At 56.7% G+C, this 27,906-nt stretch overlaps 14 protein-coding genes across 14 annotated transcripts; 6 read left to right on the top strand and 8 right to left on the bottom strand.

The window, feature by feature from the left end:
* Positions 1 to 24: 24 nt before the first annotated feature.
* On the bottom strand, positions 25 to 1,456 carry F5Z01DRAFT_658928 (uncharacterized protein). The gene is made up of 2 exons (XM_046263726.1): positions 856 to 1,456; positions 25 to 810 (listed from the first exon to the last, which is right to left on the bottom strand). The coding sequence occupies exons 1-2, from the start codon at positions 1,155 to 1,157 to the stop codon at positions 96 to 98; spliced, it is 1,017 nt and encodes a 338-aa protein (XP_046116907.1). The 5' UTR covers positions 1,158 to 1,456; the 3' UTR covers positions 25 to 95.
* Positions 1,457 to 1,711: 255 nt separating this feature from the next.
* F5Z01DRAFT_170178 (uncharacterized protein) lies at positions 1,712 to 2,655 on the top strand. The gene is made up of 4 exons (XM_046257887.1): positions 1,712 to 1,716; positions 1,768 to 1,845; positions 2,072 to 2,268; positions 2,324 to 2,655. Exons 3-4 carry the CDS (start codon positions 2,094 to 2,096, stop codon positions 2,578 to 2,580), a joined length of 432 nt encoding a protein of 143 aa, XP_046116906.1. The 5' UTR covers positions 1,712 to 1,716; positions 1,768 to 1,845; positions 2,072 to 2,093; the 3' UTR covers positions 2,581 to 2,655.
* F5Z01DRAFT_751419 (alpha/beta hydrolase fold family protein) lies at positions 2,596 to 3,610 on the bottom strand (the record flags this gene model as incomplete). The annotated part of the gene is made up of 4 exons (XM_046267045.1): positions 3,362 to 3,610; positions 3,064 to 3,312; positions 2,762 to 3,008; positions 2,596 to 2,737 (listed from the first exon to the last, which is right to left on the bottom strand). The coding sequence occupies exons 1-4, from the start codon at positions 3,537 to 3,539 to the stop codon at positions 2,596 to 2,598; spliced, it is 816 nt and encodes a 271-aa protein (XP_046116905.1). The 5' UTR covers positions 3,540 to 3,610.
* A 94-nt stretch (positions 3,611 to 3,704) lies between these two features.
* F5Z01DRAFT_658915 (CoA-transferase family III) lies at positions 3,705 to 5,842 on the top strand. Its single transcript, XM_046263725.1, has 4 exons — positions 3,705 to 4,286; positions 4,341 to 4,639; positions 4,689 to 5,183; positions 5,233 to 5,842. Exons 1-4 carry the CDS (start codon positions 3,917 to 3,919, stop codon positions 5,755 to 5,757), a joined length of 1,689 nt encoding a protein of 562 aa, XP_046116904.1. The 5' UTR covers positions 3,705 to 3,916; the 3' UTR covers positions 5,758 to 5,842.
* Positions 5,843 to 6,378: 536 nt separating this feature from the next.
* F5Z01DRAFT_689063 (putative dioxygenase) lies at positions 6,379 to 7,837 on the top strand (the record flags this gene model as incomplete). Its single annotated transcript, XM_046266066.1, has 3 exons — positions 6,379 to 6,653; positions 6,700 to 7,051; positions 7,109 to 7,837. The coding sequence occupies 3 exons, from the start codon at positions 6,379 to 6,381 to the stop codon at positions 7,373 to 7,375; spliced, it is 894 nt and encodes a 297-aa protein (XP_046116903.1). The 3' UTR covers positions 7,376 to 7,837.
* F5Z01DRAFT_624431 (uncharacterized protein) lies at positions 7,689 to 9,103 on the bottom strand (the record flags this gene model as incomplete). Its single annotated transcript, XM_046261375.1, has 2 exons — positions 7,689 to 7,918; positions 7,966 to 9,103. 2 exons carry the CDS (start codon positions 9,101 to 9,103, stop codon positions 7,689 to 7,691), a joined length of 1,368 nt encoding a protein of 455 aa, XP_046116902.1.
* Positions 9,104 to 9,418: 315 nt separating this feature from the next.
* F5Z01DRAFT_170066 (putative fungal-specific transcription factor) lies at positions 9,419 to 12,199 on the bottom strand. The gene is made up of 4 exons (XM_046257886.1): positions 11,262 to 12,199; positions 10,824 to 11,203; positions 10,213 to 10,770; positions 9,419 to 10,158 (listed from the first exon to the last, which is right to left on the bottom strand). Exons 1-4 carry the CDS (start codon positions 11,982 to 11,984, stop codon positions 9,711 to 9,713), a joined length of 2,109 nt encoding a protein of 702 aa, XP_046116901.1. The 5' UTR covers positions 11,985 to 12,199; the 3' UTR covers positions 9,419 to 9,710.
* A 1,496-nt stretch (positions 12,200 to 13,695) lies between these two features.
* Positions 13,696 to 15,299, top strand: F5Z01DRAFT_737791 (major facilitator superfamily domain-containing protein; the record flags this gene model as incomplete). Its single annotated transcript, XM_046266806.1, has 3 exons — positions 13,696 to 13,760; positions 13,818 to 13,945; positions 14,002 to 15,299. The coding sequence occupies 3 exons, from the start codon at positions 13,696 to 13,698 to the stop codon at positions 15,297 to 15,299; spliced, it is 1,491 nt and encodes a 496-aa protein (XP_046116900.1).
* A 41-nt stretch (positions 15,300 to 15,340) lies between these two features.
* Positions 15,341 to 17,305, bottom strand: F5Z01DRAFT_709328 (putative aldehyde dehydrogenase). Its single transcript, XM_046266467.1, has 3 exons — positions 16,503 to 17,305; positions 16,064 to 16,457; positions 15,341 to 16,012 (listed from the first exon to the last, which is right to left on the bottom strand). The coding sequence occupies exons 1-3, from the start codon at positions 16,991 to 16,993 to the stop codon at positions 15,425 to 15,427; spliced, it is 1,473 nt and encodes a 490-aa protein (XP_046116899.1). The 5' UTR covers positions 16,994 to 17,305; the 3' UTR covers positions 15,341 to 15,424.
* On the bottom strand, positions 17,233 to 19,215 carry F5Z01DRAFT_169991 (putative 3-octaprenyl-4-hydroxybenzoate carboxy-lyase). Its single transcript, XM_046257884.1, has 2 exons — positions 18,061 to 19,215; positions 17,233 to 18,010 (listed from the first exon to the last, which is right to left on the bottom strand). The coding sequence occupies exons 1-2, from the start codon at positions 19,120 to 19,122 to the stop codon at positions 17,480 to 17,482; spliced, it is 1,593 nt and encodes a 530-aa protein (XP_046116898.1). The 5' UTR covers positions 19,123 to 19,215; the 3' UTR covers positions 17,233 to 17,479.
* A 519-nt stretch (positions 19,216 to 19,734) lies between these two features.
* On the top strand, positions 19,735 to 20,541 carry F5Z01DRAFT_675378 (phenylacrylic acid decarboxylase; the record flags this gene model as incomplete). The annotated part of the gene is made up of 1 exon (XM_046265138.1): positions 19,735 to 20,541. One exon carries the CDS (start codon positions 19,735 to 19,737, stop codon positions 20,539 to 20,541), a length of 807 nt encoding a protein of 268 aa, XP_046116897.1.
* F5Z01DRAFT_170004 (uncharacterized protein) lies at positions 20,431 to 23,110 on the bottom strand. Its single transcript, XM_046257885.1, has 3 exons — positions 21,858 to 23,110; positions 21,559 to 21,810; positions 20,431 to 21,503 (listed from the first exon to the last, which is right to left on the bottom strand). Exons 1-3 carry the CDS (start codon positions 23,019 to 23,021, stop codon positions 20,550 to 20,552), a joined length of 2,370 nt encoding a protein of 789 aa, XP_046116896.1. The 5' UTR covers positions 23,022 to 23,110; the 3' UTR covers positions 20,431 to 20,549.
* A 794-nt stretch (positions 23,111 to 23,904) lies between these two features.
* Positions 23,905 to 25,791, top strand: F5Z01DRAFT_689020 (kinase domain protein; the record flags this gene model as incomplete). Its single annotated transcript, XM_046266065.1, has 5 exons — positions 23,905 to 24,152; positions 24,207 to 24,538; positions 24,590 to 24,909; positions 24,964 to 25,129; positions 25,192 to 25,791. The coding sequence occupies 5 exons, from the start codon at positions 23,905 to 23,907 to the stop codon at positions 25,368 to 25,370; spliced, it is 1,245 nt and encodes a 414-aa protein (XP_046116895.1). The 3' UTR covers positions 25,371 to 25,791.
* Positions 25,216 to 27,362, bottom strand: F5Z01DRAFT_689008 (F5/8 type C domain protein; the record flags this gene model as incomplete). The annotated part of the gene is made up of 3 exons (XM_046266064.1): positions 25,216 to 25,940; positions 25,987 to 25,991; positions 26,045 to 27,362. 3 exons carry the CDS (start codon positions 27,360 to 27,362, stop codon positions 25,389 to 25,391), a joined length of 1,875 nt encoding a protein of 624 aa, XP_046116894.1. The 3' UTR covers positions 25,216 to 25,388.
* Between the last annotated feature and the right edge of the window lie 544 nt (positions 27,363 to 27,906).

Genomic DNA, 27,906 nt, shown 5'->3' with positions numbered 1-27,906 from the left:
TAGACCGCCCTTCACAGAGCAAACATATTTAAGGCTGTTCATTTATGGTATGTATATACAGTCACTTTTATTATTCTATGTATATACAGTGCCCCCTATAGCGGCGCCTCGCTGTCCTTAAACTCGCCCAGCTTGAACAGGGCCTTCGCATTGTCCCTTCCCATCTTCTTCTTGTCGCTCCCGTTCATGTGCATCTCATCCCACCAGTCACACGCGTCGGCAAAGTTCTCAAACGGATAATCTATAGAGAAGAGGATGCGGTCGGCGCCAACCTCCTGCATACAGAACTGCAGCGTGGTGGTTGAAAAGTGCCCGCTCGTGGTGATCCACAGGTTGCGCTCAAAGTACTCCCGGATCGTGAGCTGGCAGTCAAGACCGAGCGGCTTCTTGACGTCCTCGAACCAGTGGTTGATGCGCCACATGTCAAAGGGAATGTGCTCGCCCAGGTGGCCGAGGATGATCTGGAGCTTTGGGTGTCGGTCGAACACGCCGTTGGTGACCATGCCGAGCGCGTGCAGGCTCACGCCCTGCGCGAAGCTGAGCGGGGGCCCGATGAGCCACTTGCGCTTGGCCCAGAGTTTCTCGTAGATGGTGCCCGTGGGGTTGCGCGGGTGCAGGTAAAAGGGCACGTCGAGGTCGGTCACGGTCGACCAGAAGACGTCCCACTCGGGCCCATCGTAGAAGATCATGTCGTCGCCGTCCGGGCCGGCGCGCTGTGTGTCGTTGACGAGCGCTCCCTTGAAGCCGTACTTTGTCACGCAGCGGCGGAGCTCCTCGGCAGCTTCTTTGGGGTCGTGCATGGAAAGTGTGCTTCTGGCGTTAGCTGGGCTCAACCACGAGGAAGAGCATACTCACGCAAAGGCACCCAGGCGCGTGGGGTGGTCCTTGATGGCGTCCGCAATGTAGTCGTTGATCTCGACCGCGTGGCTGCCTGCCTCTTTGGGGTCCCAGATGTCCTGGACGCCAGGCGCTGTGTACGACAGGATGGTGTATCCGACGCCATGCTTGTCCATGTACTCGATGCGGGTCTTTGTAATGTCCAGGATCTCGGCAACGTGCCTGTCCTTGTCAATGGCGAACATGCCAGCCCACCATCGCTGCTTCTCCGCGAAGCTGGGGAGGATGAAGGCTTCCTCGAAGGCGACCTTTCCGAGCATTGTGACTGTGTCTTTCTGAGAGCTAAAGGGTATAGGGGGGAATGGATAAGGGAGAGTATGAGGTCACGTTGGAGCACGCGCGCTTATAAGGGGACTTTGATTCCTTAGTTCACTCCCGCTGTTTGCCATGGCTGTTAGGCTGGCAGTCGCCTCGCTTCGCATCGCGCTTGAGACCCTGGAGGATGGACGGATGGATGGATGGCTTGGGCGGCCCTCGACCGTCAACCGTCGCATCCATCGCGTAGTGGGGTGCGGGGATCGCCCTGGCGGATACTGTGCTGCTGCGGGTTACATGTGAGGTCAAACAGTAAGAAAATGCTGGCGGAAACTGTCACTGATAGCGTTGCATGAAGTATCCCCTCTTCCCCGCAATGTCGGAGCAGTATCGAGTCCGCTTCCTCCAGTCCTGATACTGTGTCCGTCGCAAACCGCCTACGCACATGCACCATGAATTGGACAATCCATCGGACATGTCGGCGAGTTATTACAACTGAAACTGCGAGGACCGATCTCGCAGGTTGAAGCCAGTGGAGACTTGAACGCTCAAGCTTCCAGTTGAGTGATGACTTTGGGGCCTTGGGCTGCTGGGGACCGACGTAACAACTGGCAGACCGCTCGTGGCAATTGATTTGGATTCACTTTGCGTACACAAACTGAGGCCTAGTTTTTGAAGTAAGACACCAAAGCAGTACGTTCCTCTATGCGATTAAGCCATTCCACACTCACTGGCCGTTAGGGACAGAGCATCCAGGAATCTAAAAGTGGTGTACGCCCCTGACTCCGATTCTCCGCACAACCCGAACGTCCAAGGTCAGTCAGCCATCGCGCGACTCCGTGGACTGCATCTCACGTTCATTTCTATAAACTATACGCAGCGAGTTGAATTCTAGGCCAATCCAGTCTAACATCCGCAGTTCTCAACGAGGAGCATCAACCATGTCGTACAAATCCGAATACCCTGCCGGCGTCCACGTCGACCCCGAGATCAAGTCCTTTTTCGAGAACTTCTACGCCATCTCAGACACTCCTGGCGACCACGACAAGTACGTCGACCAGTTCACGCCCGATGCGACATTTGTGCTCGCCTCGAACAAGTCTACCGGCCATGAGCGTACGTGCCAGCTTACCCTACGCCCAACGAACCCGCACTGACAGACAACCCACAGAGATCAAGCAGATGAGACTCGGCATGTGGGCCAATGTGACGTCTCGCAAGCACACAATCCCCAAGATCGCACCACTCAGTGACACCGAGTTGCTTCTCTACGGGACAGTGGCGTTTGAGCTCAAGTCAGGCGACAAGGCCGCATTGGACTGGGCTGGACGGGCTGAGATCGAGAAGAGCAGTGGCGATGGCAAGTGGCGATTCAAGTTCTATCAGGTATACCTCGACACGGGCGCATTGAATGCATACAAGAAGTAGGATGGGGATTTATATTTAGAGTGAATGGGCAAAATCGACAATGAGCTGACCGACTTGCTCTGGTGCCTCGATGACATGCCAGTGACCGACGCCCTCCACTATTTCGAGCTTCTTTTTTGCGTCTGCGCCCCAGCTGCCTCCAGTTACTTTCATAGTACTACCCGGAGAGAAGGAGACATACCTGTCGACAATAGTCTGACATCCCTCCAGAGGGCTCGTCTTGTCGTCGCCCCCCGCAATGACCAGCACCGGTGAGTTGACCTTGCTGTACTCGGGTGCCGAGGCTGTCGCAATCGTCCGGCAGAGGGAAGCGTAATTTTCGGCCGTTTGTGAGAGGATAAGGGCGCGGATAAAGGCATGGTGCGTCGGCGTGGACAGCGATCCGGTCGCAGCCTTGGGTACCGTGTCTGCCAGAGCCTCCAGACCGTCTATTCAAGTCTCGATTAGACCCGCCCCAGGGAGCAAAGCGATTTCAATACGTACTCTTCTGAACAGTCTCGATACGCTGATTGAAGACGGTGGTCAAGTTTGGTGAGGGATGCACAGGTCCGATCAGGACACTGCCGAGAACACCCTGTACTGCCAGCTCAGAGGCGATCATGCCGCCCATGGAGTGGCCGACCACGATGCTTTTGGACACATTGACAGACAAGGTGTTCAGGAGCTCGCTGATGACACTCGCAATCTCCTTGGGGGTCCGGTCTTTGCTAGCTGGTTGCGAGCAGCCGCTCCCTGTAGGTCGTCAGCTGGAGGTGTAGGGCCTGGACATTGATTTTCCCACCTGGAGTATCAATAGCGAGGCACGCGTAGTCATTTTTGATCAATTCAGGGACGATTGGTCCATAGAAGGCGTGTGATGATCCCAAGCCATGGATCAGGACGATGGTGGTTCCATTGGTGGCAGTAGGCGACGAGTGCTGATAGTACACTTTCTGCCCTTGGATCTGGGAGATAGGCATCTCGGCGATTTTGCAGCGCTTGAGATCTGTTCATCCAACGAGACCATCGTCATCACGAGCATCAACAGTAGTATTATGCAAGCCCAAGCAGCCCAACCCCGCGGCAACTCCGAGTCCCCGACTCCCGACGCCTCCGTGTGACGCTGAGCGGAAGCGGACGTGGTGGGGCCGGACAGCGCCGTCGCTTGCATGTCGCGCACCCGCACTTGGTTTTCCGCGGGTATTGTAGGGACTGGGCATGGATGAAGAAATTTGGAGAAGTCCGATTCGGACCCTGGATCATACTCTGGCAGGGTATTTTGATCTTGCTGTTTACACTTGCTCACACCTGCCGAACCATCACCGGGTGATCTGATCAGACAGCAGCAGAGCCTACCATGACAGTCAACGGCACAGGGTACAGCTCTATAGCTGAGACGTCCAACATCCGACAGATACTGGGGGGCATATTCGACGACAATGTGTCATTGCCGGATGAAGTCAAGAGGAGATCTAGAGATGTCAAGTTGACCGGCACCCAAGACAAGCCCTACTTTCCCATTCCCTTCAAGGAGACTGAGACAACAGCCGCGCTCAAAGCCATCGAGGGCAGCGTCGCCGCCCTTCTCGCCGAGTCAAAAGATGGGCAAAAGGACAGACAAATCACAGTGGACCAGGAGAAGACGACGGCATTCTTGTTCCAGGCATATCTGGCACGAGTAGGCGGACTGGGCAAGCTGGACAAAGATGTGCGGAAGTTCCTCAAGGGTGCGTTTCTGCCACATTGCGTATAGGAATGAGTCGGCTAATTGAGATTGAAAGACACGGATCTTTTGGCGGCACAGTCAAATAGCTATAGGCGCATGTCTGCGAACCTCTACGAGACCAAGGAGCCCGGCGAATACTATCACATCCACGGCTCGCTTGAGGCATCCACGACCCTGAAGATGCTTGGCCTCGTGACACACCGCCCTGATCTGGACACGATGGAAAAGATTGTCGCGACCATTGAGCCTGCGGTACAAAAGTTCACCGTGGCGGAGCTCGAAGAGATGAACGCGAAAAATAGACAAGCGGGTGTCAAGGCGTTCAAGCACGAGGAGTTTCTACAGACGCCCCATGTATGTGGCCCTTTTGACTTCCATTACCATCATACACTGACCAAACCAGGGCCAAGCGATTGCAAAGACAACACCGTGGACGGTGGAAAGTCTCGAAACAGAAACACCACCCACGCCCCTCCCCTCCACCACCGACAACCGCCCACTCTCTGGCATCAAGGTCCTTGAACTCTGCCGCATCATCGCGGGTCCCGTCATCACACGCATCCTGGGCGAGTACGGCGCCACAGTCCTCAAGCTGACTTCGCCACACCTCTCGGACGTGCCCTTCTTCCAGGTCGACGGCAACATGGGCAAGCACGCCGCCGACCTCGATCTTAAGACACCCGAAGGACGGGAGCAGTTTGAGAAGCTGTTGGAGGATGTCGATGTCGTGGTGGATGGCTACCGCCCCGGTGCGTTTGCCAAGCTGGGCTATGGGGAGAAGTATATGAGCGAGCTTGCGAAGAAGAGGGGGAAAGGTGTGGTCTATGTCAACGAGAACTGCTTTGGCTACGTGGGTGAGTGGGCACATCGTCCTGGCTGGCAGCAGATTGCCGACTGCGTGAGTCTCTCTTCTTATTAAAAACGAGTGGACTGCTAACATGGAATAGGTCTCTGGCATCGCCTGGGAGCAGGGCAAGTTCATGGGCCTGAATGAGCCCGTCGTCCCTCCATTCCCCATCTCGGACTATGGCACAGGCTGCATGGGTGCCATCGCAGCGCTGATCGGCCTGTACCATCGCACGACAAAGGGCGGCTCCTGGCACGGCAAGACATCACTCCTGCAGTATGACATGCTGCTCTTCCGCGTCGGGCAGCCTCCCGAGGCGGTGCAGGACGAGCTGCGGGCGCAGGTGAGCGAGGAATTCCTCGCGTTGCGTCATGCGCACAGCGTGGACCAGATCTCGGGCACGGCACTGCGGCAGATGCGCGAGGTGTTCCCGGACTTTGCGGATCATCCGCGGTATCTGGACCACTGGTACTCGACGGCGTACGGGCAGACGGTGGCGGCTGTGAAGCCCGTGGTCGAGATTGATGGGCTTGACATTGGCTTCCAGAGGGCGAGTCGGCCGAATGGCACGGATGCGGCTAGTTGGGACTTTGGCGAGGAGAAGGATTATAGAGTGGAGGCTTAATTTGCAAGGAAGCTTAATATGCAAGGAAGCAATTTAGAAGCGCTTGACACTTCAATGTTCAGTCAACTTATAGAGCCGATGATCACCATACGAGTAAGCATCTAGAGAGCCCAACGATCCCCATTGACTGCTCAACCGATTCCACAAACTTAGCCTCCATAAGACGCGTTCCACGGCTGCCCTGCTATAGAATCTTCCACCCGTGACATCGATATGAGACTGAAGCTCCTCATCTGGGCGGGAGCATCGGAAGACGACCGGCTCGTGGCGGCTAATGCACCCCCTCCGCCTCCTCTCCCACACCACCACGACGTACCCGTCCACCACCTCAAATCCGCGCGCGCAGCACTGCATAGGAAGCAATGGGGAAAGACCGTCAAGGTTCCCCGCGTTTGTTGCAACACCCGATGTTTGCGACGGAAGGGTCCTCCTTGAATATTGGGGTCAAGGGCTCCTGTCACCACCCTCTTGAGCTGACGCTGCCCACCTATCACTCTCACGCCATTAATCACGACATCTGCGCAGGAACTCTTCCATTCTATCTGATCCCACTCCTAATACTTCATTCTAACCAGTCGGGATTTTGTCTCTTTTGTAGTCACTTGTGAAGCACACAGCACCATGGCCGCCAATGGACAGAATGGCGCCGACGCCGCCACGACGCTGGGCCCCGAGTTCACAAAGGAGGTCATCAACTCCATGGGCCCCAACACGGACCCGCGACTGCGCGAGATCATGACGTCGCTCATCGGCCACCTGCACGACTTTGCGCGCGACGTGCGGCTGACGAGCGACGAGTGGCTGGCGGGCGTCAACATGATCAACTGGGCTGGCCAGATGAGCAACGAGAAGAGGAACGAGGGGCAGCTCATCTGCGACATTCTGGGGATGGAGTCGTGAGTATTCCTCGCCTAGGACCAATGTCCAAGACTAACGACGCAGCCTCGTCGACGATATTACCTACACTGCCGCCACCAAGGCATCCTCCAACCTCACAGCCTCAGCCATCCTGGGCCCCTTTTACCGCGAAGACCACCCTGTCCGCCAGAACGGCACCACCATCTCCTTTGACACACCCAAGGACGCCCAGGTCGCCTACATGCACGGCCGCGTCACGGATGCCGCGACCGGAAAGCCCCTCGCCAACGCGGAGATTGACATTTGGCAGGCGTCCACCAACGGCTTGTACGAGCAGCAGGACCCGGACCAGAAGGATCTCAACTTGCGCGGCAAGTTCATCACGGACGAGGAGGGACGGTATGCGCTGTACTGTCTCCGACCAACACCCTATCCGGTGCGTTTCCCATTTTGGAATCCGTCTACGCCCCTTTTGCTGACGACTGAGTGACAGTTGCCCCCCGATGGCCCTGCTGCCCAAATGCTGCGCGCCATGGATCGTCACTTTTACCGCCCCGCGCACATCCACTTCCTCGTCCGCGTACCCGGGTACAAGCAGCTGGTGACGCAGATCTTTGACAGGGACTGCAAGTACCTCGAGAACGACACGGTGTTTGCCGTCAAGCCGGAGTTGGCGGTGGAGTTTAAGCCGCGCAAGGGCGGTCCGGAGGCGGAGTGGGATCTGGAGTATGACATCAAGCTGGGGGCTACCGGGGCGTAACTTGTACGAGAGTATTTGTCTATTGAAGTTCCTTGTCAATGTTGAGCGAGCTTTTGTTGAAGTTTTCTTTGGGTTGTGGATGTGATGGACAGGGTGCTAGGCTTTGGTCCATTCTCTCCAAGAAATTGTGTTCTTCTAAGAGTGACTTGTTAAATCTGATTCGTCTTGTTTTTATGTCCTCACCGACGACTTCAAAAGTCAACCATGGACAGCTGATAGGTCTCGTTTACGCCCAGCAACGAGTGTCAACCGCAGAGTATGGCCAAGTGACAATTCATATAAATCAATGCTATGCTATATCGGACATCAAATCCTACAATCTCGGCTGCTCCTCCTGCTCCGACCCAATGACCACACCATTCGGCAGCTGAAGCCCTATCGGCAGACCGCAGATAAACTTGCCACTGTACTTCTGCCCGTTCTGCGCCGCAATCTTCTCCTCAATGTCCCTGTACATGTCGTAGGCATTCATTTCCTCAATCGTGAGCACCTTCTTCTGGTCCTCGACCTTGTACGTGGGAATGTCCTTGTTGTTCGAGAAGCCTGTCACTGTTAGCACCCTCGTCCCTGTCTTGCAACAGTCCACTCACCGATGCGCTCGTTGATGTTATACGCCGCCTTGGCCGCCGCGCTCTGCACCTTGGTCGCCCTCGGCAGACGCACCTGCGTATACACCGCAAGCGCGTCCTCCACGCTGCCGTTAAAGTACCCCTCTGAAAACAAAATGCCCAGCGCCGCCGCGTCCTCAATCGCCATACACGCACCCTGGCTCTGATGGGGCATCATGGGATGGCCCGCGTCGCCGAGGAGGCACGTCCTCTGCTTGTGCAGATACGGGTACGGTTCGTGCACCCACAACCGCCAGGGCTGAATCTCCTTGCCGATCGCGAGATGCTTCAACACCTGCGCGTCTAGCTTGGGGTATGGACGCAGCAGATCCTCGGTGGGCAGCGAGTCGGCGCCCCATTGCTGTGTCGTGTAGTCACCCTGCTCGCGCGGGAAGAAGCAGTAGTAGCTGAGCAGCTTGCCGCCATTGCAGGGCGACAGCACAATCTTGTCCCACTTGCCCTCCTGGCCGCCCCAGTACTCGAGCGCCGCGTTCTGCGAGTAGTCGACGAGGCCCAGCCGCACGGCGTCCTCGGTCATGACGTTGCAGTGCAGGCAGGACTGGTCTGAAGGGCGCTTGGCTGGATGGATGCCGACCTCGCGACGGACGGCGGACCCGATGCCGTCGGCGCCCACGATGAGGTCGTGCTGGACGGTGGACCCGTTTGTGAATGTGATGGTGTTGGTGTCGAGGTCGATCTTGTCGCACTTTTGGTTCACCTTGAGCACCGCAGGCTCCCCCTTGCCCTCCGCCTGCAGCGCCGTGTCCTTGAGCATGGCGTGCATGTACTGGCGATGGAACATGTTGTACACGTATCCCCACTTCTTCTCATAGTCGTCGAGGCTGTAGACGCTCACCGGCTCGCCCGTGTACCAGTCCCTGTTGATGAGCGACTTGAGCACGACGGGGTCGCCCTTTTCGACGTCGACGGCCCACTCGTGCAGCCAGCGCGTCCCGTTGGCGGCGCACGAGACCGAGGCGCCCACCTCGCCGGCAAAGTCGGAGCGCTCGTAGATGGTTACCGTGTGGCCTGCGCGGCGGAGGGCAATGGCCACGGACATGCCGCCAATGCCACCCCCAATGACGCCCACGTCGAGATGGCGCCAGCCGGACGAGGCCATGTCTGCTGTGCTTGCGGGGGACATTTGATGCTGTCTAGTCTTCTTTCTGCGTTCTTCTGAGAGTATCGCGGTCGGCAGGCTGGACGATGATGAAAGTTGGGTAGTGTGTCGACTGATAACGACGAGAAACGGCACCACCACACCAAATACACTTTATAATGATTCGCAGATGCAACTTCTTGTCCGCGACCAGCCGAGAACTACATTCTCTGTGCTTCGTGTGCCCATCCCTCCCCGCCGTATCGACAGCCTGGAATTGGGGTGCGCCGTGATAAGCGGATACGGGCGTGCTTTACCCGACGCGGTCTTATCAGGAGGACACCCACTCGGATGGGCGCATGGTCGGATAGACGGGTAGTGGCAGTGTCGTGTCATGCATGTCAGCTTGATTGTCCCCGAGTTCTGGATGAATGCTAGACGAGCTGTTCATGCGTCTGTTGTACGCATCCGCCGGCTGTGCGAGCACGGATTGACCACCAACATGATCACGCGGTACGTCAGTGACCTAAATCAATGTCTCGTAAGTACGAGTGTAACAAAACGCCTGCCTGCGGTGCACTACCTTGGCCCATCTGTCAACCAGCAACGCCCGTCCCTTCATGTCCGGTCACGACAAGTACGGAAAGCTATCCCACTGCGAGATGTCCAGACTGTCCCAGTCCATGAACAAGTCGCCCGGTTCCCCATTGCCCACGGGCGTGTTTTGCCCAAACGACAGCGTGGCCATGATCCCATCCATCTGCCCGTCACTCAGAACCGACGTATTACTGGCCTCTCCACCACCTGTCGGGGCATTGCTCTGCGCGCGGTCAAAGTTGAAGAGCTTGCTCACGTAAGAACTCCTCCCCTTGGCTACCGCTCGCTGGCGATACTCGGTGATGGCATTCGCGAGAGATGTGAGTATGTCGTGGTACAGCGCTGCCTGGGGTGATTTACGACCCAGATACGAGAGGAGGTCGCGCGCGTTGTGAAAGGCGGATTCTATACCGTAGTCCACCGTCCCCTTGGCAAAGATCTCGAACCCGAGGACGAGGCCAGCGGGAAAGATGATGGCTCTGTTTGTGTGTGTCAGCATAATGACCATGTTTAACAATATCTTAGTAACTCACTTGAGAATGCACATGTTTGCCAGCAGTAAATTATGCCTCTGTGCCCCCGAGCACGTCTGGATCGTGAACATGGCCGCGTCGAGACACGCCGATGCCAGCTGCGTGTGCACCAGTCCACTGGCAGGTTGCTGCGCCAGCGTGGCCACGAGAATCGGTCTCGTGACAATTGTGACGGCAAAGTAGTACAGACACGACACATGCACACGGCCAATGGCCCCCTTGTCCTTGACGCCCGCCGCCTGCACCTGGTCTGGCAGCGGGCTTGTCCTCAGAAAGTCGGGCAGGTCTTGACTCCATTGTCCCAGCTGCTGCAGATGCTCCTCGACGGCCGGGATGGTAATCTCTTTCTTGTCGTACATGGTGTCGACAATGTTGTTGATCAAAGCCACGATGCGGTAGGACGCCCCGAGACAAATCAAGCCTCGGTCGTCTGACGAGGCTACTGTGCTGTCTATGAGGGATTGCAGGTCCGAGTGGACGCCTGCCGTGGCCGCTGGCCGGCCCAGGATGGAGTTGACCACGATGTCGAGTACACGGAGACTCATCCACACGCGGAGCCTATCTTGCCAGTCAGAGATGCATGTGCCAGACTGGTCTACGGGTTCACCTACCTCAACTGATGCTTCGGGTCGTTCATGTCCGTGTAAGTCTCTCGACTGTGAATGCCCAATGCCACGGCTGCCCTCGTTGCGATGCCCAGATACAGAAATGCCGTGTTGCGACGGCACTCGCCTAGCAGGTAGAAGGACATGATCAGGAACGTCCTGACCATATCAATGTCTGGGTCCTCCAACATCCCCGAGAACACTTGCACCTGTGACTCCCTAAAGTAGGAGATTTCCCTGTCGTGAGTATCACCAGACGCCTCGCACTGCAGCCCAATGGCCACGACCAGGTCCGCTATCGAGCGCTGCGGTCGTCGTAGCGCCGTCGTGGAAGTGAGCATCGCCTCTAGCTCATTGGGGAGGAAAACGTCAATCAGGCCGCCCGTCTGCCATCTAGTTAGCCACAGTCCACAGCTGTCCTTTGGCCGCCAACTCTCGACTCACCACGCCGTGGAAACAGTCTGCGCACATGAGCTTGGCCTCGGGACTCAGGTCACTAATCCCTGGCTGCCGCGTGTGTGCCTGCGGGCTCTCCTTCTCCAGCATGGTGTCGCTATTCCCCTGTCTTGAGAACTGCGAGGGGCCAATCTGATCCGACACGATCCCTCTCACCAGTTGTAGGAAAGACAGCGAGCCCCCGCCGCCAATGTACACCCTCTCGCCCTTGAGGTTGAGCAGCATGCGCGACGCGGGCTTGGTCGCCTCCAGAGCCGTCTGTGCTTGTGACCTCTCGTTGACGTGGGACGACCCAGCGACACTTCGTCCTGTCAATGAGCCGTCCACATCCGTCGTCGTCCGCGACTCTGATGGTGATATCGGCTCGAACACAGCCGCGGGCGTCGCCCCCTCTCCTCCCCCGAGCAGCGTGGTCATGGGGCTCTGCAGGGACGACCTCTCCGCCGATATGTTGGGTCTCACCGCGCCCGTTGCTGTTGGTATTGATATGAGGTCACGGCCGCTATGGCTGATGGAATTGGAGCGCGGCTCTGGCATGGACGAGCGATGGCCACGCGGACGGTGGGTGAGCACGCAGGACGACCCCATGCCCCGACGCAGACAGTGCGTGCAGGGCGTCGTGCCGGAGCAGCGCTTCTTTGCCTCGCGACAGGCGTTGCAGGCCTCGGAGGCGCGTTGACGCTGCGAGGGGTGGACTTTGGGGCGAGGCATCTCAAGCTTATCTGGGGGTGGGTTGGGCGGAGGTGGCAGTTGTCCTTGTGACTGGACTTGACTGCGGCAGCATCTGCACCTATGTTGCTGCCGAGTTTCAAGGTGGCGTCCAAGATGATCAAACTGTCAAGTAATAGGGAAATGATAGTCGTGACAGTCTCAATGAACCGTTGGTGTGCATGTGCTGACCGGAAGCATGGGATTGCAGTTCAGGGTTTCCCCAGAATCGGGGTTGTCGCCATTGGAGTCTTGGGCTCTTGGGCGCTCGGCGCGTTACGTAAGTAGACGCATACCCTAGACCAGATAGCAGTTCAAGGTGGCGCCGTCTGGGGAAGTCCATTTAATTTATGAACTGATCTAGACTGAAAGTGATTGATCAAACCGTAGTTCTATGAGGCAAAGAGTTTCGATGTGTTAATTTGCAGCGTGTGATCATTGCGTCTGAACTTGGTGTATGCTCTTTGGCCTTGCACTTTTTGTGTTGCTTCAACGCAGTCATACGAATGTTTAGTGCAAAGATTTCCTATTTGACCTAGGGGTCTGCATGCACCTTATCACTACAGAATCTTGATTCGATTACGGATAGCTTCAGCCGTATTCGGCTCCAGCATAGAGATGAATCTAACACGAGATAAGCTGGATCCATGGAGTGTTCAGGGTATCCCAGAACGGCCCTTGGCCCTCGCTCTGTTCAACCACTGATCAAAGTCCCGACCCCGACTTTTGGACAGCAAACGTGCTGCTGAACATGCGATTGAACTCAATCAGGATGGGTTCACGCGTTCAAAAACACCTGTCACTTGCCATCACCAGTAGACTCGTCTGTCTGGTACCAGACACGTCGGTGCAGCACCCGCCCACAAGGCGTCCGTACCCGACGCAACGGACAAGGCCCGGGGTCTGCGCCAGGCTGCCGGGTGGATTTGGTGGCTGCAAGTCCAGAACAGCGTGGCTTATCGATTTCCGTAGTGCAGGCGAATGGACAGGAGTCGGATTGCTACCAGTCTATCGTGGAACAGGGCAGGGGTCTTATCTACATAGTCTGGCCTAGCAATGTCACAACGTGTCTGAGGTGGACATTGAAGCTGGTGTTCGCGATGCTGAATGGGAAGAATGCTGCCAGACGAGAGAAGAGCTGGAATTGCCTGAATAGACTGTGTAAGACAAAGCAGCAGCCGGTGACTAGGAGTCACCAGACTAGTTTCGCGCGGCGAAGGAGACCAGACTGGACTCACCCCGAGCCTCAAGGATCCTCCCCCGCAACTCCACCGTTCACCCCGGGTCTTGGCAGACTGACCCTCGGGCCTCGCGTAGAATCCTGAATCATGAGTGGAATGCCGCGATGAATCCAAGCTTAATGCTTATTGAGGAGCAGCCACAGGCCCACATCAGCCCCGGTCGATACGCTTTGGCAGCTAGGCAACCCCTTCCACCGCCCCGGATACCAACCCCTTATCTCGCTGCCAGACGCAGAACCGCAAGCCAATTGACGGTTATGTTCCCAGGCCTCTGGGCAAGACTCAACAGCAAGGGGCGGAAACCACCCAAGTACAAATTGTTCATCGTGGGATCAAATTCCTTTCGTGGCTGGCTCCAGTCGCTCCTCGCCTCAACTCCCATCCACCTGCAGCAGACTCTATTAGCCTTATACCTTATCTCCAGCCCAGGCCAGTCTCCGTGCAGGATCGGCATCCCCTCTCCTTCCGCCGTCATGGCCAACGAATCCATCTCCAAGGCCGAAACTGGTGGCAGCTTCGTCCAAGAGACTACAGAAAAGTCAGCAACTACAACAATGTCTCAGAAGATCGAGGCTGCGAATACTGACGACAGCAGAGATGGCGCCCCTGTCTACGAATACGATCGTCTCGCTGAGCGCAAGCTGCGCAACAAGATCGACCTCATGATCATGCCCACGACATGCCTGCTGTATCTCTTCTGCTTCATCGATCGCGCCAACATTGGTAAGTCAAGTCATCCAACAGTCTCTCCAGTTTTCAAGCTGACCCTCATCACATAGGCAACGCGCGCATTGCTGGCATGGATGTAGAACTGGGAATGAAGGGCTTCGACTACAATGCCACCCTCTCCATGTTCTACGTCTCCTACATTGTCTTTGAGCTGCCCTCCAACGTCGTCTGCAAGCTCGTCGGTCCCGGATGGTTCATCCCCTTCCTTACCGTCATGTTTGGCATTTGTTCCATCGGCTGCGGCTTCGTCCAGACCACTCAGCAGATGATGGGTGTCCGCTTCCTGCTCGGCATCTTCGAGGCGGGCATGATGCCTGGCGTGGCCTACTACCTGTCACGGTGGTACCGTCGCTCCGAGCTGACGTTTCGCATGGGATTGTACCTCGTGACGGGACCCGTGGCTGGTGCCTTTGGCGCGCTGCTTGCGGGTGCCATCCTGAACCTCGACTCCTTCGGCGCGGCCAAGGGCTGGCGGATGATCTTTGCCATTGAGGGCGTCGTGACCATCAGTCTGGGTGTCATCGGCTTCTTCACGCTGACCGACCGCCCTGAGACAGCGCGCTGGCTGTCCGCCGACGAGAAGCGTCTCTGTGAGGAGCGCCTGCGTAGCGAGCGTCTCGGCGCCACAAAGGTCCTCGACAAGCTGGACAAGAAGAAGCTCGTCCTCGGAATGTTCAACCCCATGGTCATCACCACTTCGGTTATCTTCCTCTTCTGCAATATCACCGTCCAAGGCCTCGGCTTCTTCCTGCCCACCATTGTCGGCAGCATCCACGCGGACAAGACCGTCATCCAGAAGCAGCTCTTCACCGTGCCACCGTACATTGTCGGCTCTATCGTCACGCTCATTATCCCCCTCCTCAGCTGGCGCTGGGACAGGCGTCAGATCTTTATGATTGTCACCGCGCCCATGGGTATCACCGGGTACATCATCTTCCTCGCCACCACCAACCAGACCGCCCGCTACGCTGCCACATTCCTCATCACCTCCTCGGCCTTCTACCTGGGCGCCCTCACCAACAGCCAGGTCTCGGCCAACGTCGTTTCTGACACGGCGCGCACTTCCGCCATTGGCCTCAACGTTCTCTTTGGCAACATTGGCGGCCTCATCTCGACCTGGTCCTTCTTGCCCTTTGACGCGCCCAACTATCCCATTGGTAACGGCTTGAACCTGGGTGTCCAGATGGGCACCCTCACCATTGCCACGATCATGCTGTTCTGGATGAAGAGGAATAATGCGGCGCGCGACAGGCGCGAGACCGAGGAGCTCGACAAGATTCGGGACATGACCCGCGAGGAGCAGGAGGATTTGGACTGGAAGCACCCTTCGTTCCGCTGGAGGTCGTGAGCGTGATCTGGCGTAGGCTTCATACCGGAGGGCCAGTCATGGTCACTCATATATATCTAGATAATGGCTAGCCATGCTGCAATCAAGGTATCATTAATCGTACCATTTCGCGAACCTCGACAAGCCTACTCCTGCCAGGTCACAGTCTTATAGTACAGAAACTCGTCCATGCCCTGGTACCCGTTGAACCGCCCGAATCCGCTCTTCTTCACACCGCCATGCGGCAGCGTGTACTCATCATGTACCGTCATCGAGTTGATGTGCACAGCGCCGCTTTCCAGCTCCTCTGCCACCTTGAAAGCCCTGTTCAGGTCCTTGGTGAAGACAGCTGCCGAGAGACCGTAGGCGGTGTTGTTCGCCAGCGAGATGGCTTCCGCGTCCGTCTTGAAGGTGAAGAGCGATGTGCTGGGTCCAAAAGACTCGGTCTGGTAGAGATCCATGTCCTCCCGCACGCCCTGCAGGACGATGGGCTGCATGCGTGTCTCTACCTGGCTGGCTGGGGCGCCAAGAATGTCCATCGATCTGGCACCCTTGGTGACTGCGTCCCCCACGAGATCGCGGTTCCGATGCGCAGAAGAGGCGCTGATGAGCACAGGCGTCGTCTCTGGGGTCCCAAAGACATTCCTGATGGTAGCCGCAAGGACCTTCTCAAAGTCGGCTGCGATGCTCTCATGGACAAGGACGCGCTCAGTAGACATGCAAATCTGCCCAGCCTGCGATACGTCAGCGAACAAACCACACAAGAAACATCGACGGAGACTCACATTCAGAAATGCGCCCAGTGCGCATTGCAGCGCCGCCTTCTCCAGATCCGCATCCTCCAAGACAATAGCGCTCGCCTTGCCGCCCAGCTCCATGAGCACGGGCTTAAGGTGCTCGCCCGCCTTTTTGGCGATGATGCTACCGACGCGCGTGCTCCCCGTAAAGTTGATCTTCTTGACGTGCTCATGCGTGACGAGCTTGTCCATGACCCTTGGCCCGTCCTGGGGCGCGTGGAGAATCAGATTGAGCACGCCATCTGGCAGACCGGCCTCGCGGAAGATGTCGGCTATAGCGTAGTAGCAGCGAGGCGTGAACTCGGATCCCTTGAGGATGGCTGTGTTTCCGGCTGCGATGGCGAACAGAACGGATCGCAGACCGAGGTGGTACGGTGCGTTCCTACTCACGTCAGTGCCTGCGCAACTTTCTTACAAGGAGACATACCAAGGCGCGATGCCCACGTTCACGCCATAAGGACGCTTGAGCACCATGGCCCTCATACCAGGCAGGTTGGACTCTGGAACAGTCCCCGTGACAGCGCCCGCGATGCGCCCTGCCGTATCTCTGAATCCATCAATCGTTAACCCCAGGATGAAGTCCTGATACCCCTCGTCGGCCCCAATCTCGTGGTGCATGTATCCGCCCAGCTCTGTCTTCCTCCTGGCGACAATATCAGCACAGGAGAGAAGGAGGTCTCGACGATGACACACCTTAGTCTTGGACCACGCTGGGAACGCGGCTTGGCATGATTGTACGGCTTCCTCCACGTGCGCGTCGGATGCGCTCGAGAATGACCAGACGGGCTTGTTTGTGAGGGGCGATATCGTGGGCGCGGTGGTTGTGGTGATGACGTCCTTGTTGTTGATCATCAGAGGGACTGTTGACATGGACCGACGGCCATTAGGCCTGACGGCCCGTAGGAGATGCGTGCGCATGGCTGTTGACTTGCTTAGTCTGGGCTCTCAAGCCGCCCGACGTGACGTGAGGCCTTGATCTGGTTGGCGGCGATGAGACAGATCGTGAAGGAGTCCACCAGGCGACATGGACACTCCACGCAAGAACTCATTTCCGCCACGGGCAGGTTGCACAGTCCTCGAATCAACTGATAGGCTGGTAGATCCGTCGTGGTACGGAAATTCCGCACATGCATGAGGCATGGGTCAAGTGGGTGGACAGGGGTGGAACTTTGGAGACTTGGATTGGAGAATGGAGATGCCATTCTGCACATCGTGTGAACATAGCGTTTTAGAAATGTAGACTAGCGAGAACACTGGCTCATCCGATATCTAGAGACTGCTTTTCAAAGCACATGCAGTGTGCGTCGTGATGCCTCAAAGGACATCAGCAGGGATAACAATGGCCAAGGCCGAAGGTGTTCACTTGGCAATAACCAACCCCTGGACCTTTTCACTGGAAGAACTCTACACCCCAAGTCCATCGCTCTCCCAATTCTGGAGCACGCGCTCCTGGATGTCCCTGGGGTAGCTCGTCTCAAAGTCCACCGAGTGAAACGTCTTCTCACCTCTGTACTCCATCGGGAACAGACAGTCCATGATCACCTTGCCACCGTTCCTCACACTGCCGCCTCCGTGGCACATGTACGGCGTCAAGGGAAAGCTGGGCACATCCTCAAAGACAAACTCGTCCTGACCTGGACGACACCTCGTCGCCAGCGCCCAGAGAATGTCGCGCAAGCTGTAGATGTCGACGTCTGGGCCGAAGAGGAGGATGCGGTTGGTGAGCATGCTGGACTTGTTACGGAAGACAGTCTGTCCTAGAGCCTCGCAGAATTCTTTTGAGGTGGTCTTTGACGCAGTCAGGGCCGCTGTGTCCACCTTGAGCGCGCACCAGGTCCCCATCATCTCGAGGGGGGCGTTGGCATCCAGAATGGGGAAGCCTTTGTCTTTAACAAAGCTGAGAAGCTTTTCTGAGGCCATTGCGCAGGTTGTGTGCTGCTACTTGTCAGCTTCTGCCCCTGTAAAGGGCGCACAACAACACTCACGGATTCATCGGTGATTCTGCCCGGAACAGACACCGGGAGAATGGCATCGTCGCGATAGGTGATGGCGTCCACCTTGAACAGCGGATGCATATGCTTGTCATTGTCAAAGTGCAGTCCCAAAAAGTCCTCGAATGGACCCTCATATGCCTTGTCAACCAAGGAAGCAGTGCCCTCGAGAACAATCTCACTAGTAGCGGGTACCTCTAGACCACTCAGCTCACATTTGACCATATCGAGCGGCTTGCCGACTTGAGCCCCAATGTACTCGACCTCCGTGACCCCCTCGGGGATAGGAAGAGCTGCCGCGAGGTTCAAGGAGGGGGGCACTCCCAACGCCAAAGCCCAAGGCATCTCTGTCTTGCCAGCCTGTATCCACTTCTCGCGAATAATCGCATTGTGCTGTCCCGTCCCAACAAGACAGACAAGGCTTCTCGAGTCGTGGATCATGCCTCGGAAAATCGAGCAGTTGGTCCACGTGCCGTCAGGCGATCGCAGGAGATGCACGCCATATGTCTGCAGGTACTTCCCACCGTCATCGGCATGCAGCATGGGAGCCGGTAGCTTGTGCAGATCAATGTCCTCGCCAAAGATCTTGTTCTGCTTACAGGGACCGTCAGCCACAATGTTGGGTTTCATAGGCTCCCTCGTCTTCGCTTCCTGTGTTCGCACAAGGACATCTTTCCAGCTCGCTTCCGGTTCGAGGCCAATATTCCTGGCTATGCGGCCGTATCTCTCCTTCTCGGACCTTCGCAAGCTCGCCGCGTTGCCGAATATTCGAAAAAGGCCATCTTTCGCGCCCTTCACATTCTGGAACAGCGGCGCCTTTGCATTGGTCTCGCTCACGCGACGGACAATGGCGCCAACCTCCAGGTGGGGATCGACCTCGCGTGTGATCTCAGCAAGGTCGCCGTCTTTCTGAAGCACGTCGATAAAGGTGCGAAAGTTGAGTTGAGCGTCTATGGCTTCTTGCTTGGTGACGAGGCTGCTCTGATGTCGAAGATGGCGGTGGAGTTGGCTTGTCGGTAGGTGGCGAGCCAAGCGGCTGCTCTTGGACAGCAGCATGTCAAGCTGCCCTTGCCACTGAGTTGAACTGCGAGTGATTTTGACTTGAATTTGGCGGCCTTAAACTGGATAGAGTTATCCAGTGAATTTAAGAGTGGCAGTGGAGGTGAGCTGTGACCACAGAGGTAGGACGACGGCATGCAACTGTAGAGACTGGGCTCATGACTGAACCCTTGGCATGTCGAGTCTAACGCCGATCCTCCAGCCGCCATGAAGACGATGAACTCGGAGTCGGATGAGAGTCAAATGGCTGTGATACAAATCGACGGAATGTGCCGTGTCCGCCTGGGCGCCATTCCGATGGGTGTGTCGATCGTTCGGAACGTCGTATCTTGGCCACGCTAGACATACACCGACTCGGCTCGCTAGTGTGGGACGGTGGGAGGGGAACATTCAGTTTCCATGCCGTCGGCTTGCTCGTGGCAAGACATGTATCGAATGTCTGATAATGGGGAGACGTCCACGTGAATGTCGTGGTGCTTGGTCGTCCTGCGCGTGAAGCTGCGCTTCTCCTGCTGCTGCGGAGCACTGGTTGCCACTGAAAGCCTTCTACCATCTCAACACTCCATCGTACCAAAAACAGCCGTCATTCTAAGGGAGGAACTCTCGAAAATGCGTCCTGCTCGCTTGACAAGAACTGCCGTCCGCCCTGGTCGACAGGCCCGTCCTGCCCTTTACCAGCTACAGAGGCCATCAGCAGCCCTGCCAGCACCAACATATTGCACAAACCATCCACGAGCCTCAAGAAATTATAGTGCATCACCTCTCCCGCACCATACGCAGCCCATCCTCTCCCCCTACCGCCCCAAGCGCATCGTGATCGGCATCACAGGCGCAACAGGCACCCTCTACGCCATCCGGATCCTCCAGATCCTCCGCGCCCTCCAGGTCGAAACCCACCTGGTCATCTCCAAGTGGGCGCTCGCGACCATGAAGTACGAGACATCCCTCACCGAAGCCCAGATCCGCGCCATGGCCTCCGTATGCTACACAGCCAAGGACCTCAGCGCACCCATCGCCAGCGGCTCTTTCCAGCACGACGGCATGATGATCGTGCCGTGCAGCATGAAGACGCTGAGCGCCGTCCGGACGGGTTTCTGCGACGACCTCATCTCTCGCGCGGCGGATGTCAGTCTCAAAGAGAACAGGAAACTGGTCATGGCGGTGCGTGAGACGCCGCTGAATGACATTCACCTAGAGAACATGCTCTTCCTGCGGCGGGCGGGTGCGTGCATCTTCCCTCCTGTGCCGTCGTTTTATAATCGCCCCGAGACATTGGAGGATATGGTGGACCAGACGGCGGGCAGGATGTTGGATCAGATGGGGATCGTCACGGAAGGATTTGAGCGATGGGAGGGATTCCGGTGGAATAAGAAGGTGGAAGAGGAGAGGCCAAAAGCGGCCGTTGGTTATTCGTAGAGTGAAATTCAGGGGTTCTTCCTCAGACCAAACATTGCTTCCTGCTCTGCCATGGGCCAGTCGAATAAGATGGACTCTGCCCAGCCGGTTTGAAAGCTCCTGTCTCCGTCAAGTGCATGTGATGCGTACCCTTGAATCACCGTCTGTGGCCCAACGAACTGGGAGTAGACCTGGGGATTCGTTGGCTGGCTTGCGGTGGCTCGATCGTGTTCCACGCTGGACGAGCCTGCAGCTTGGTTGTTCCAGGGCATTGGATGATGACTGCTGCTATCCACGGTTGCCTGGTCCCTCAAAGACCTGTGTCCATTGACGTCAAGGACACCCAACTGATCCAAGGTGTCCCGTAGCTCCACGAGTCGTTTGCCCAGTCGCCGAGATGCTCTCGACACCGGGCCATACTTGACAGCCAACGTCATGGCCATGTGAAAGGTCGCTTGGATGCAGTTCCTATGCTCAATGACGCTCTCTGTGAATTCACTGCTTCGTCTTTCCACAAACGTGACCAGCAGGAAGAACAAAGCGCATGTGGAAGCAAGGACATGCTGGTAAAAAGGCCGCTGCATGCGATATAGGTCTGTCTCCGTGTCCAGCGTGTATAAGATGTGCACGACATTGGAGACCAAGTCCAGCGCCGGACGGACGTTCCTCTCGCCAATCTCCTCGTCGGTATTGGGGAAGAAGAATGGGCGAAGCAGCAGCGTCCGCACTGATTCTGCGCGTAATGCGAGCAGTATTGTCCAGGAAGGGGGTCTCGTCGACGGAGATGCAAGTTGAACCCTGATTTGGCTCAATGACTGCTGCCCAATTGCCTTTCTCCGCCATTGTTCGAGCTGAAAGTTCATGATTTCATAGGTATCGTTGTCTTGGTTTATGTCCCCCTTTGCCGCCTTCGATATCGAGTCGGCAAATTTGTCGCTGATGATGAGAAACGCCGTCATGGCGTTGAGATATGGTGATTCGATCTTGTAAATGTGTTAGCTCCGTGATGTAGAAAAAAAAGCCGCAGGATCGCCTCACCAGATGCCGAGGGACGGTGTCAAAGGACGAGTCCTGGAAGTTGGGCGGCAAGCCTGTCGCGGCACTCCACTGCCGGTCCAGGATGACAACGCTGGCTGTCACCACGGCCACCTCTCTTTTCTGCGCCTCCGATGTGAGGATGTGCTTGGAGACCTCGCCATTGTGGAAGCCGAGCTCCATCAAGAGCCGGCCTGCCGTGCCACACATGCGCCAAGCACAGCGTGGCTCGTCCTGGAAGTAGTCATACAGGCCCTATTCGGGTCAGACAGGAAGGATGATGATTTGCAGATAATGCTTACCGCTAACAACACAATCACGACATCCTTGATGGTTGTCGCCGGGGCAGCGAGCTTGGCGTTGAGCGCATCTTGGAACCGCGATTGCAAGGCCATCTCGGCGTTAGACGTTGCGCTCGTGGACTCAGCTCGCAAAGCAATGGCCAGTGCGAGATTGAGGATCAGCAGATTGTTCTCCTCTGCAGCCGTCTGGTTCGAGGATTCCAAGCCGGAGCCACTGCACCAAGAATGGGCCTGTTCAGCCAGCTCTTCGATGTCGACGACAGGATGAAATTCCCCCACGACCTCTTGATAAATGTGCAGTAGCTTTTTGATGTCTTCCAGACCCAGGATTGACCGAAAGTATAGCAGCTTCAAATTTTCCGCCCGCTGCGATCGCCGAGACTCTGTTGATATCTGGCTCATTCCATCAGGGTGCTCGTCGTCCCCGCCATGTGTCGCCCCATTGTTCATGCTCGCCAGCGTTGGCCGCGGCTGGATGGAGATCGAGTGGCTCCTTTGCCTCAGCTTCATCTGCGCCATATTTAAGCTGTAGTCTGGGCTCGTTGGTCCGCAGAAGTTGCGCGCAGACAAGGGTGATGTCTCTGCGCCCGAGCTGTCGGGTCGCCGGGTGGTCGCCTGGGGGAAGGATATCGGACGTGTTGGAGATGGCAGGCTGGTATGGTGTTGTTGAGCAGGACCGCCTAGGGCTATTGCTGGCACCGGCTCAGGCAGGTTGACCCTGGAAGCCAGATTGTCGAGTTGTCGTTGCAACTGCGCCACCAGATTGAGCAACGACTCCTGCCCTCCCTCGCTCTGGTCGACGTGCCGGATTGCTTGCGATAGTGACATTGGATCTTGCCCTGGCACCTGTGCGCACTGATTCGAGAACGGTTCAAACCCTCGCGTTCTCATGGGCGACAATGACGCCCTCTGTTCGTCCTCGTCCTGCGGTTCCAAGTCATCAATGCATGTGGCATCCAGCGCAAAGACCTCGCCCTGCGCGACGCTGCTGAAAAGGCAGGCCCGCCCTCGTCCTGCGCAGTGTCCGCAGGGCTGGTTCCCGTCGCATTTCCCCTTGCGCCTTCGACACGCATCGCAGGCGCGCAGCGCATAGGGTCCTCGTCGTCTTCCCGATCGAGACGGCTGCTGTGCGCTGGTTGGCTTGGTGACTCGCGTTTCGTGCATCGCGGTTGGCGGCTGTCCTGCCAAATACGGAGCAATGGCATGACATGGGGACTAACAGACGTGGAATGGAGGGTGAGGGTTGTGACAAGTGACGAGGGGACTTGTCGGAGTAGGGCCTCAATCTCCGGTCACGCAAGTCGCGAGCATAGCGGCATTAGACCAGGTGCCATCTCCACATGTTATCGCGGGTTGCATCTGTCCCCTGTCCCCTGCTGCTTGTCGTCAATTAAGATCTTAACTGACTCGCGCAAGCGGAGTGCGGGGGCGGCAGATAACACCGGGTTCAGGACGCTCGCGTGGGTTGACAAACTGGCGATTAGAGTCCGTCGTTGACAGACGCAAGCTTGCCTACCCTGCATCACATTCTTCAAGGTGACTTCGCTATGATAATCAGTCTAGAAAATGACGTCCTTGGATAACCATTTTACAAACCGCACATTTCAAAGGTGAAACCTTCCATCCCTTTCTATTTGCAGATCCCGCTCTTGAGTTGACGGGCCGCTACCACCGCCATCGATTTGGTAGCATTGTGGTCGCGGATGAAGGCAAGCACTTATTGTCTGACCTTGAAAGCTGAGCGCGCCCGGAGCCGCTGACCAACTCCATGATATCTTGGGCCCACCCACCTTCCGTTGTGATCACGAAGGGGTCAGAACATGAATGTAGCAAAGCGGCAGATAACTCTAATCTCTTTCTCCTTTTTTCTGCAGTTTTATCACTACGCTCATTTTGTGCAATGCATGTACCCTCTGAGCCACTCCCTTTGACCCCAGGCACAGGCATTCCCGATCTGACTGTGGCTTTTGGCGGGTGGTCTTGTGGCGCAGTAAAGCTATACTTCCCCCCTACTGGCGCCATCTCTTGTCCCTCACCAACACCGACCATGGCGTCACACCTCAGGGCGTTCAAGAATGCCCTGAGACGACGCTCACTGTCTTCAAGGCCTTTTTCGAAAATTCCTAATGGCGAGTTGCCTCTAGGAACCCCCATTGAAGAGGAAACTTTACTCCACTACGAGCCCGGGCAATATTACCCTGTCCACATTGGAGACGTCTTCATAGCCCGGTATCGCGTCGCAGGCAAGCTCGGCTATGGCGCGTATTCAACAAGTTGGCTGTGCCATGACATCTTGTGAGTTTTGGACCCGACAGCATGATCAATCCGCCAAGAGGGTGAACTTGCCAGCGCTAGCAAGTACGTGGCTATCAAGGTGTCAACCTCGTTGCGCAAGTTTCCTACAGCCACCCATCGCAAGCTCAGGGTGTACGAACATCTCGCCAAGGTCAACTCGCCGCACCCAGGGCAATCTCTGCTCCGCGAGCTTCATGATGCATTCGAATTAGACGGACCAGCAGGCAGACACCAATGTCTAGTGCAGCAGCCAATGCACATGACGGTGCTGGAGATGATGCGACTGAATTCCGAACCGTTTAATCTACCTCTCCTCAAGATGACCCTGAGGCGGATTCTGTCCGCTTTAGACTTCCTGCATACCGAGGCACAAGTTATCCACACCGGTATGTAGCCTCGTGTCTTCTCGTGGATGTAGCGCCACCATTAACTATCAGTAGACCTCAAAACCGACAATCTAATGCTTAGTCTTGATGACGACACCATGTTGGCAAACTTTGCGAAAGCGGAGGAGGAGGAAACTAGTCTCTGTAAGAAGATCGACGAGTCGAGAACCATCTACAAAAGCCGTCGCTTTCGGCCACCTGTAGGCGGAAAGGGCTATGGCCTGCCAGTCTTGTGCGACTTTGGAGAAGCAAGAATCGGGTTGAAACATGAGACCGGCCCGTTTGTTCAACCGCATATCTACAGGGCGCCGGAAGTGATCTTTGAGATGCCATGGGGAAGTGCCGTCGACATCTGGAACTTGGCAGGTCTGGTGCGCGCCGCTCTCAGCCAACATGGTCAAGCTCTACAGACTAACCCACGGCAGATATGGGACCTCTTTGAGGGACAGCATCTATTCAGAGACATTTTTGACGCCAAGGGTGGCCACGACCCATTCAAGCACCTGGCGCTCATAGTCGCCCTGGCCGGGCCACCCCCGAGCGAATTTGTCAAGCGCAGTGAGACGACGGAGCAATGTTTCGACCCTAATGGTAAACGCCGTATCTGACACTTGCCCTGGACGCGGCCTCGGAGCTGACCCGCGGCCACATAGGAAATTGGATTGCCAATGAGGACGCCACGGTCCCTTGCGTGTCCCTAGAGAGCCTCGAGAAGCGACTCGTGGGGCAGGAGAAGGGCCTTTTCATTCAGTTCATAAGGTCTATGCTCAAGTGGCTACCGGAAGAGCGCAGAACTGCAAAGCAGCTTCTCGAGGATCCATGGCTGCTATAACCTTCTGCCGCGGTGATCTCATCCGGTCCCCTCATATACGGCAGTGGCATCCCCCAAGAAACTCTCAAAGACACCATCCCCCACGTTCGGTGCATACGAGTCAGGATTGCCCTCTCGATCCAGCGTCTCCACCGTCTTCTCCTCCGTCTTCTTCACCCACGCCTTGGCCTCGCCATACTCCTCGTCAGCTTTCGTCTTGTCACCCTCATCCAGGGCCTCCAACATGGCGACCAGATGCTGACAGGCTTTGGCCCACTGCATGGCGGCCGTAGACCATGGCTCAACATCTGTAGCGAACCCCTTCATGTCCATGCGTGACAAAAGCTCAGGCAGTTTCATGAGCAGCTGCAGACGCTCCCGCAGCGGACCACCACCACCCTTCTCCCTAGCCGCCCAGAACTCCTGAATATCCTTGCTGAGCGCGGGCGCAAAGATCTCAGGCTCACGGTAGGGCCAGTTCTGATTCAGGTCGACAAACGCCACAAGTGCCTCGTGCACATCTTCATCACGGCCAGCGAGCTCCCGCAAAGCTTCGTCCATTGACGCCTTGGCATCGTAGACGGGGCCGTTCTACGTGTAGTCGCCATAATTAATGAGCGCGATCATGGACGCGTACGGCTGCTGCATGGGATTCGACGTGAAGCCCAGCAGATGTTTATACAGCTGCGGGTCACGCTCCGTGAGGGGATTCAAGAACAGGCGGCTAAAGTCCCCGTCGTTGACGGGAAAGTTGTCCCAGAAGAAGAGGGTGTCAGTGACGTACGTCTCGCCCGCGCGGACGACGCTCTCGACCGTGACGTTTGGGGAGAAGACGCCCTCGCCCGTCCACTGGATGCGCACCTTCTTGTCGAGCTGCGTGCCGAAGCGGTCCTTGTACGGGTCGGGCTGGCTGCCGGCGTAGTTGGTCGGTACGGTCTCAAGGGCGTCGAGGCCGTGCTTCTCGATCCATTCTTGCTGCACGCGGTTCAGGTAGCACGCCTGCGCGTCCGCGAGCCAGTGCCACTCTTGATCGTGCGGCCACTTGTCGTCATCTGAGTCGCAGTGGAAGCCGTCGGTGGGAATGTCGTCCAGAGCAATGTAGAAACGCTGTACACCGAGATCACGAAGCTGGTCAAACTTGGCCACGGTGGCGTTGAAATCGTCCTCGGATGAGTAGCACAGGTCATTGCCGGGCGAGAGGGCAAACGTAAAGTCCACATGGTTGGCATTGGCCGTGTCGACGAGTTCCTGGAGCTTGTCGAGATCGTCGCCCTCGTAGAGCTCACGCCATCGTCTACGGAGGAGCTCATCGTCCTTGGGCGTATAGATGTACGTGTTCATTTTATGCTGTCCGTAGAGGACGAACTGATCTAGACGTGCCTCGTGAGACCAAGGGATGCCGTAGAAGCCCTCGATGGAACCACGGACGGGCATGAGAGGCCAGTCACGCGCCTGGATGCCCGGTACACCGCTGCGGTCGTCGACCAGCTGGCGAAGTGTCTGGGCCGCGTAGAAGGCGCCGCGGGTGTCAACGCCGTTGAGAACGACAGAGAGCTGTCCATCGACTTTGCCTGTTGCCAAGACGTAGCCCTCTGCGTCGAGGTCTGTCGCTGCTTGGCCGGTGAGCTCCTGTGCTGCGTCTGCTGCGAAGCTGTTCTCGGCCCCCGTGCCAACCAAGATCTGAGTCCCTTTGCCGGTGGGCTTTGTAGAGACGGTTGCCTTTCCGCCAGCTGAGGTGACGATGGTCTTGATGAGGCTGATGGTGGGCTCATCTGCCGTGTCTCCGGTTACAATGGTCACGTCCCCATTCAAGCGAATGCCGCAGCCGGTCTCTGTTATCTCTTGTGGAGGAGGCCACACGCCAAAGTGATGCGGCTGGATGTCTCTTGCGTCATGGCGACATTTCAGGTCGACAGATGCTTGTGGGTTGCTGGTCACGACCGCCGCCTTGGCTGATTCGAGGCAGAGAGCAACGAGCGCGGACAGACACACGATGCTCTGGCCAGTGTGCATATCGTCTTTTGTGAACGTGATTCTCACAGATGAAGGGGCTTGAACAGTCGTCCAGCGTCGAGTCGTTCAGTGGTTCTCGTCCACTTATACTCGTGTCGACGCCATCATGTCGCTCCCATCCCCGCGTCGGGCTTGAGCCGATCAGGTTGGAAGCTCACGTTACCATCTTCTTATCGATTTTATCTGCGATTGTATGCCGGTTCGGATCTAGATGTTGCAGCGAAAGTGGGAATCACTGTCATGACCCCCGGTCTTGGGGCGATAGTAATGCGGGGACCGTGTAAGTGAGGAGTGATGTCCTGGCCGGGGCAACGCACGTCGATCCACCTTCCTTCAGCAGGATCACTCCCTACTATGAGATATCGCTCGAACCTTGAAGTTCGGGGGCATGCAATGTCAGCGTCGGTAGTTGGCAGTCACCACTGGCACCATCGCAGTGAAATACGACCCAAACCCGGATAACAGGTCAACTGAACAGTGATTATCGTCACATTCAACTACCGTAACAGAATGAACAGCCCAGATGGCCTGCTCTGAGATTGGG

Source organism: Emericellopsis atlantica (genome assembly GCF_019669845.1).
Source record: "Emericellopsis atlantica unplaced genomic scaffold F5Z01scaffold_18, whole genome shotgun sequence".
Taxonomy (NCBI): Eukaryota; Fungi; Ascomycota; class Sordariomycetes; order Hypocreales; family Bionectriaceae; genus Emericellopsis; species Emericellopsis atlantica.
This window is presented reverse-complemented; position numbering and strand designations above follow the sequence as displayed.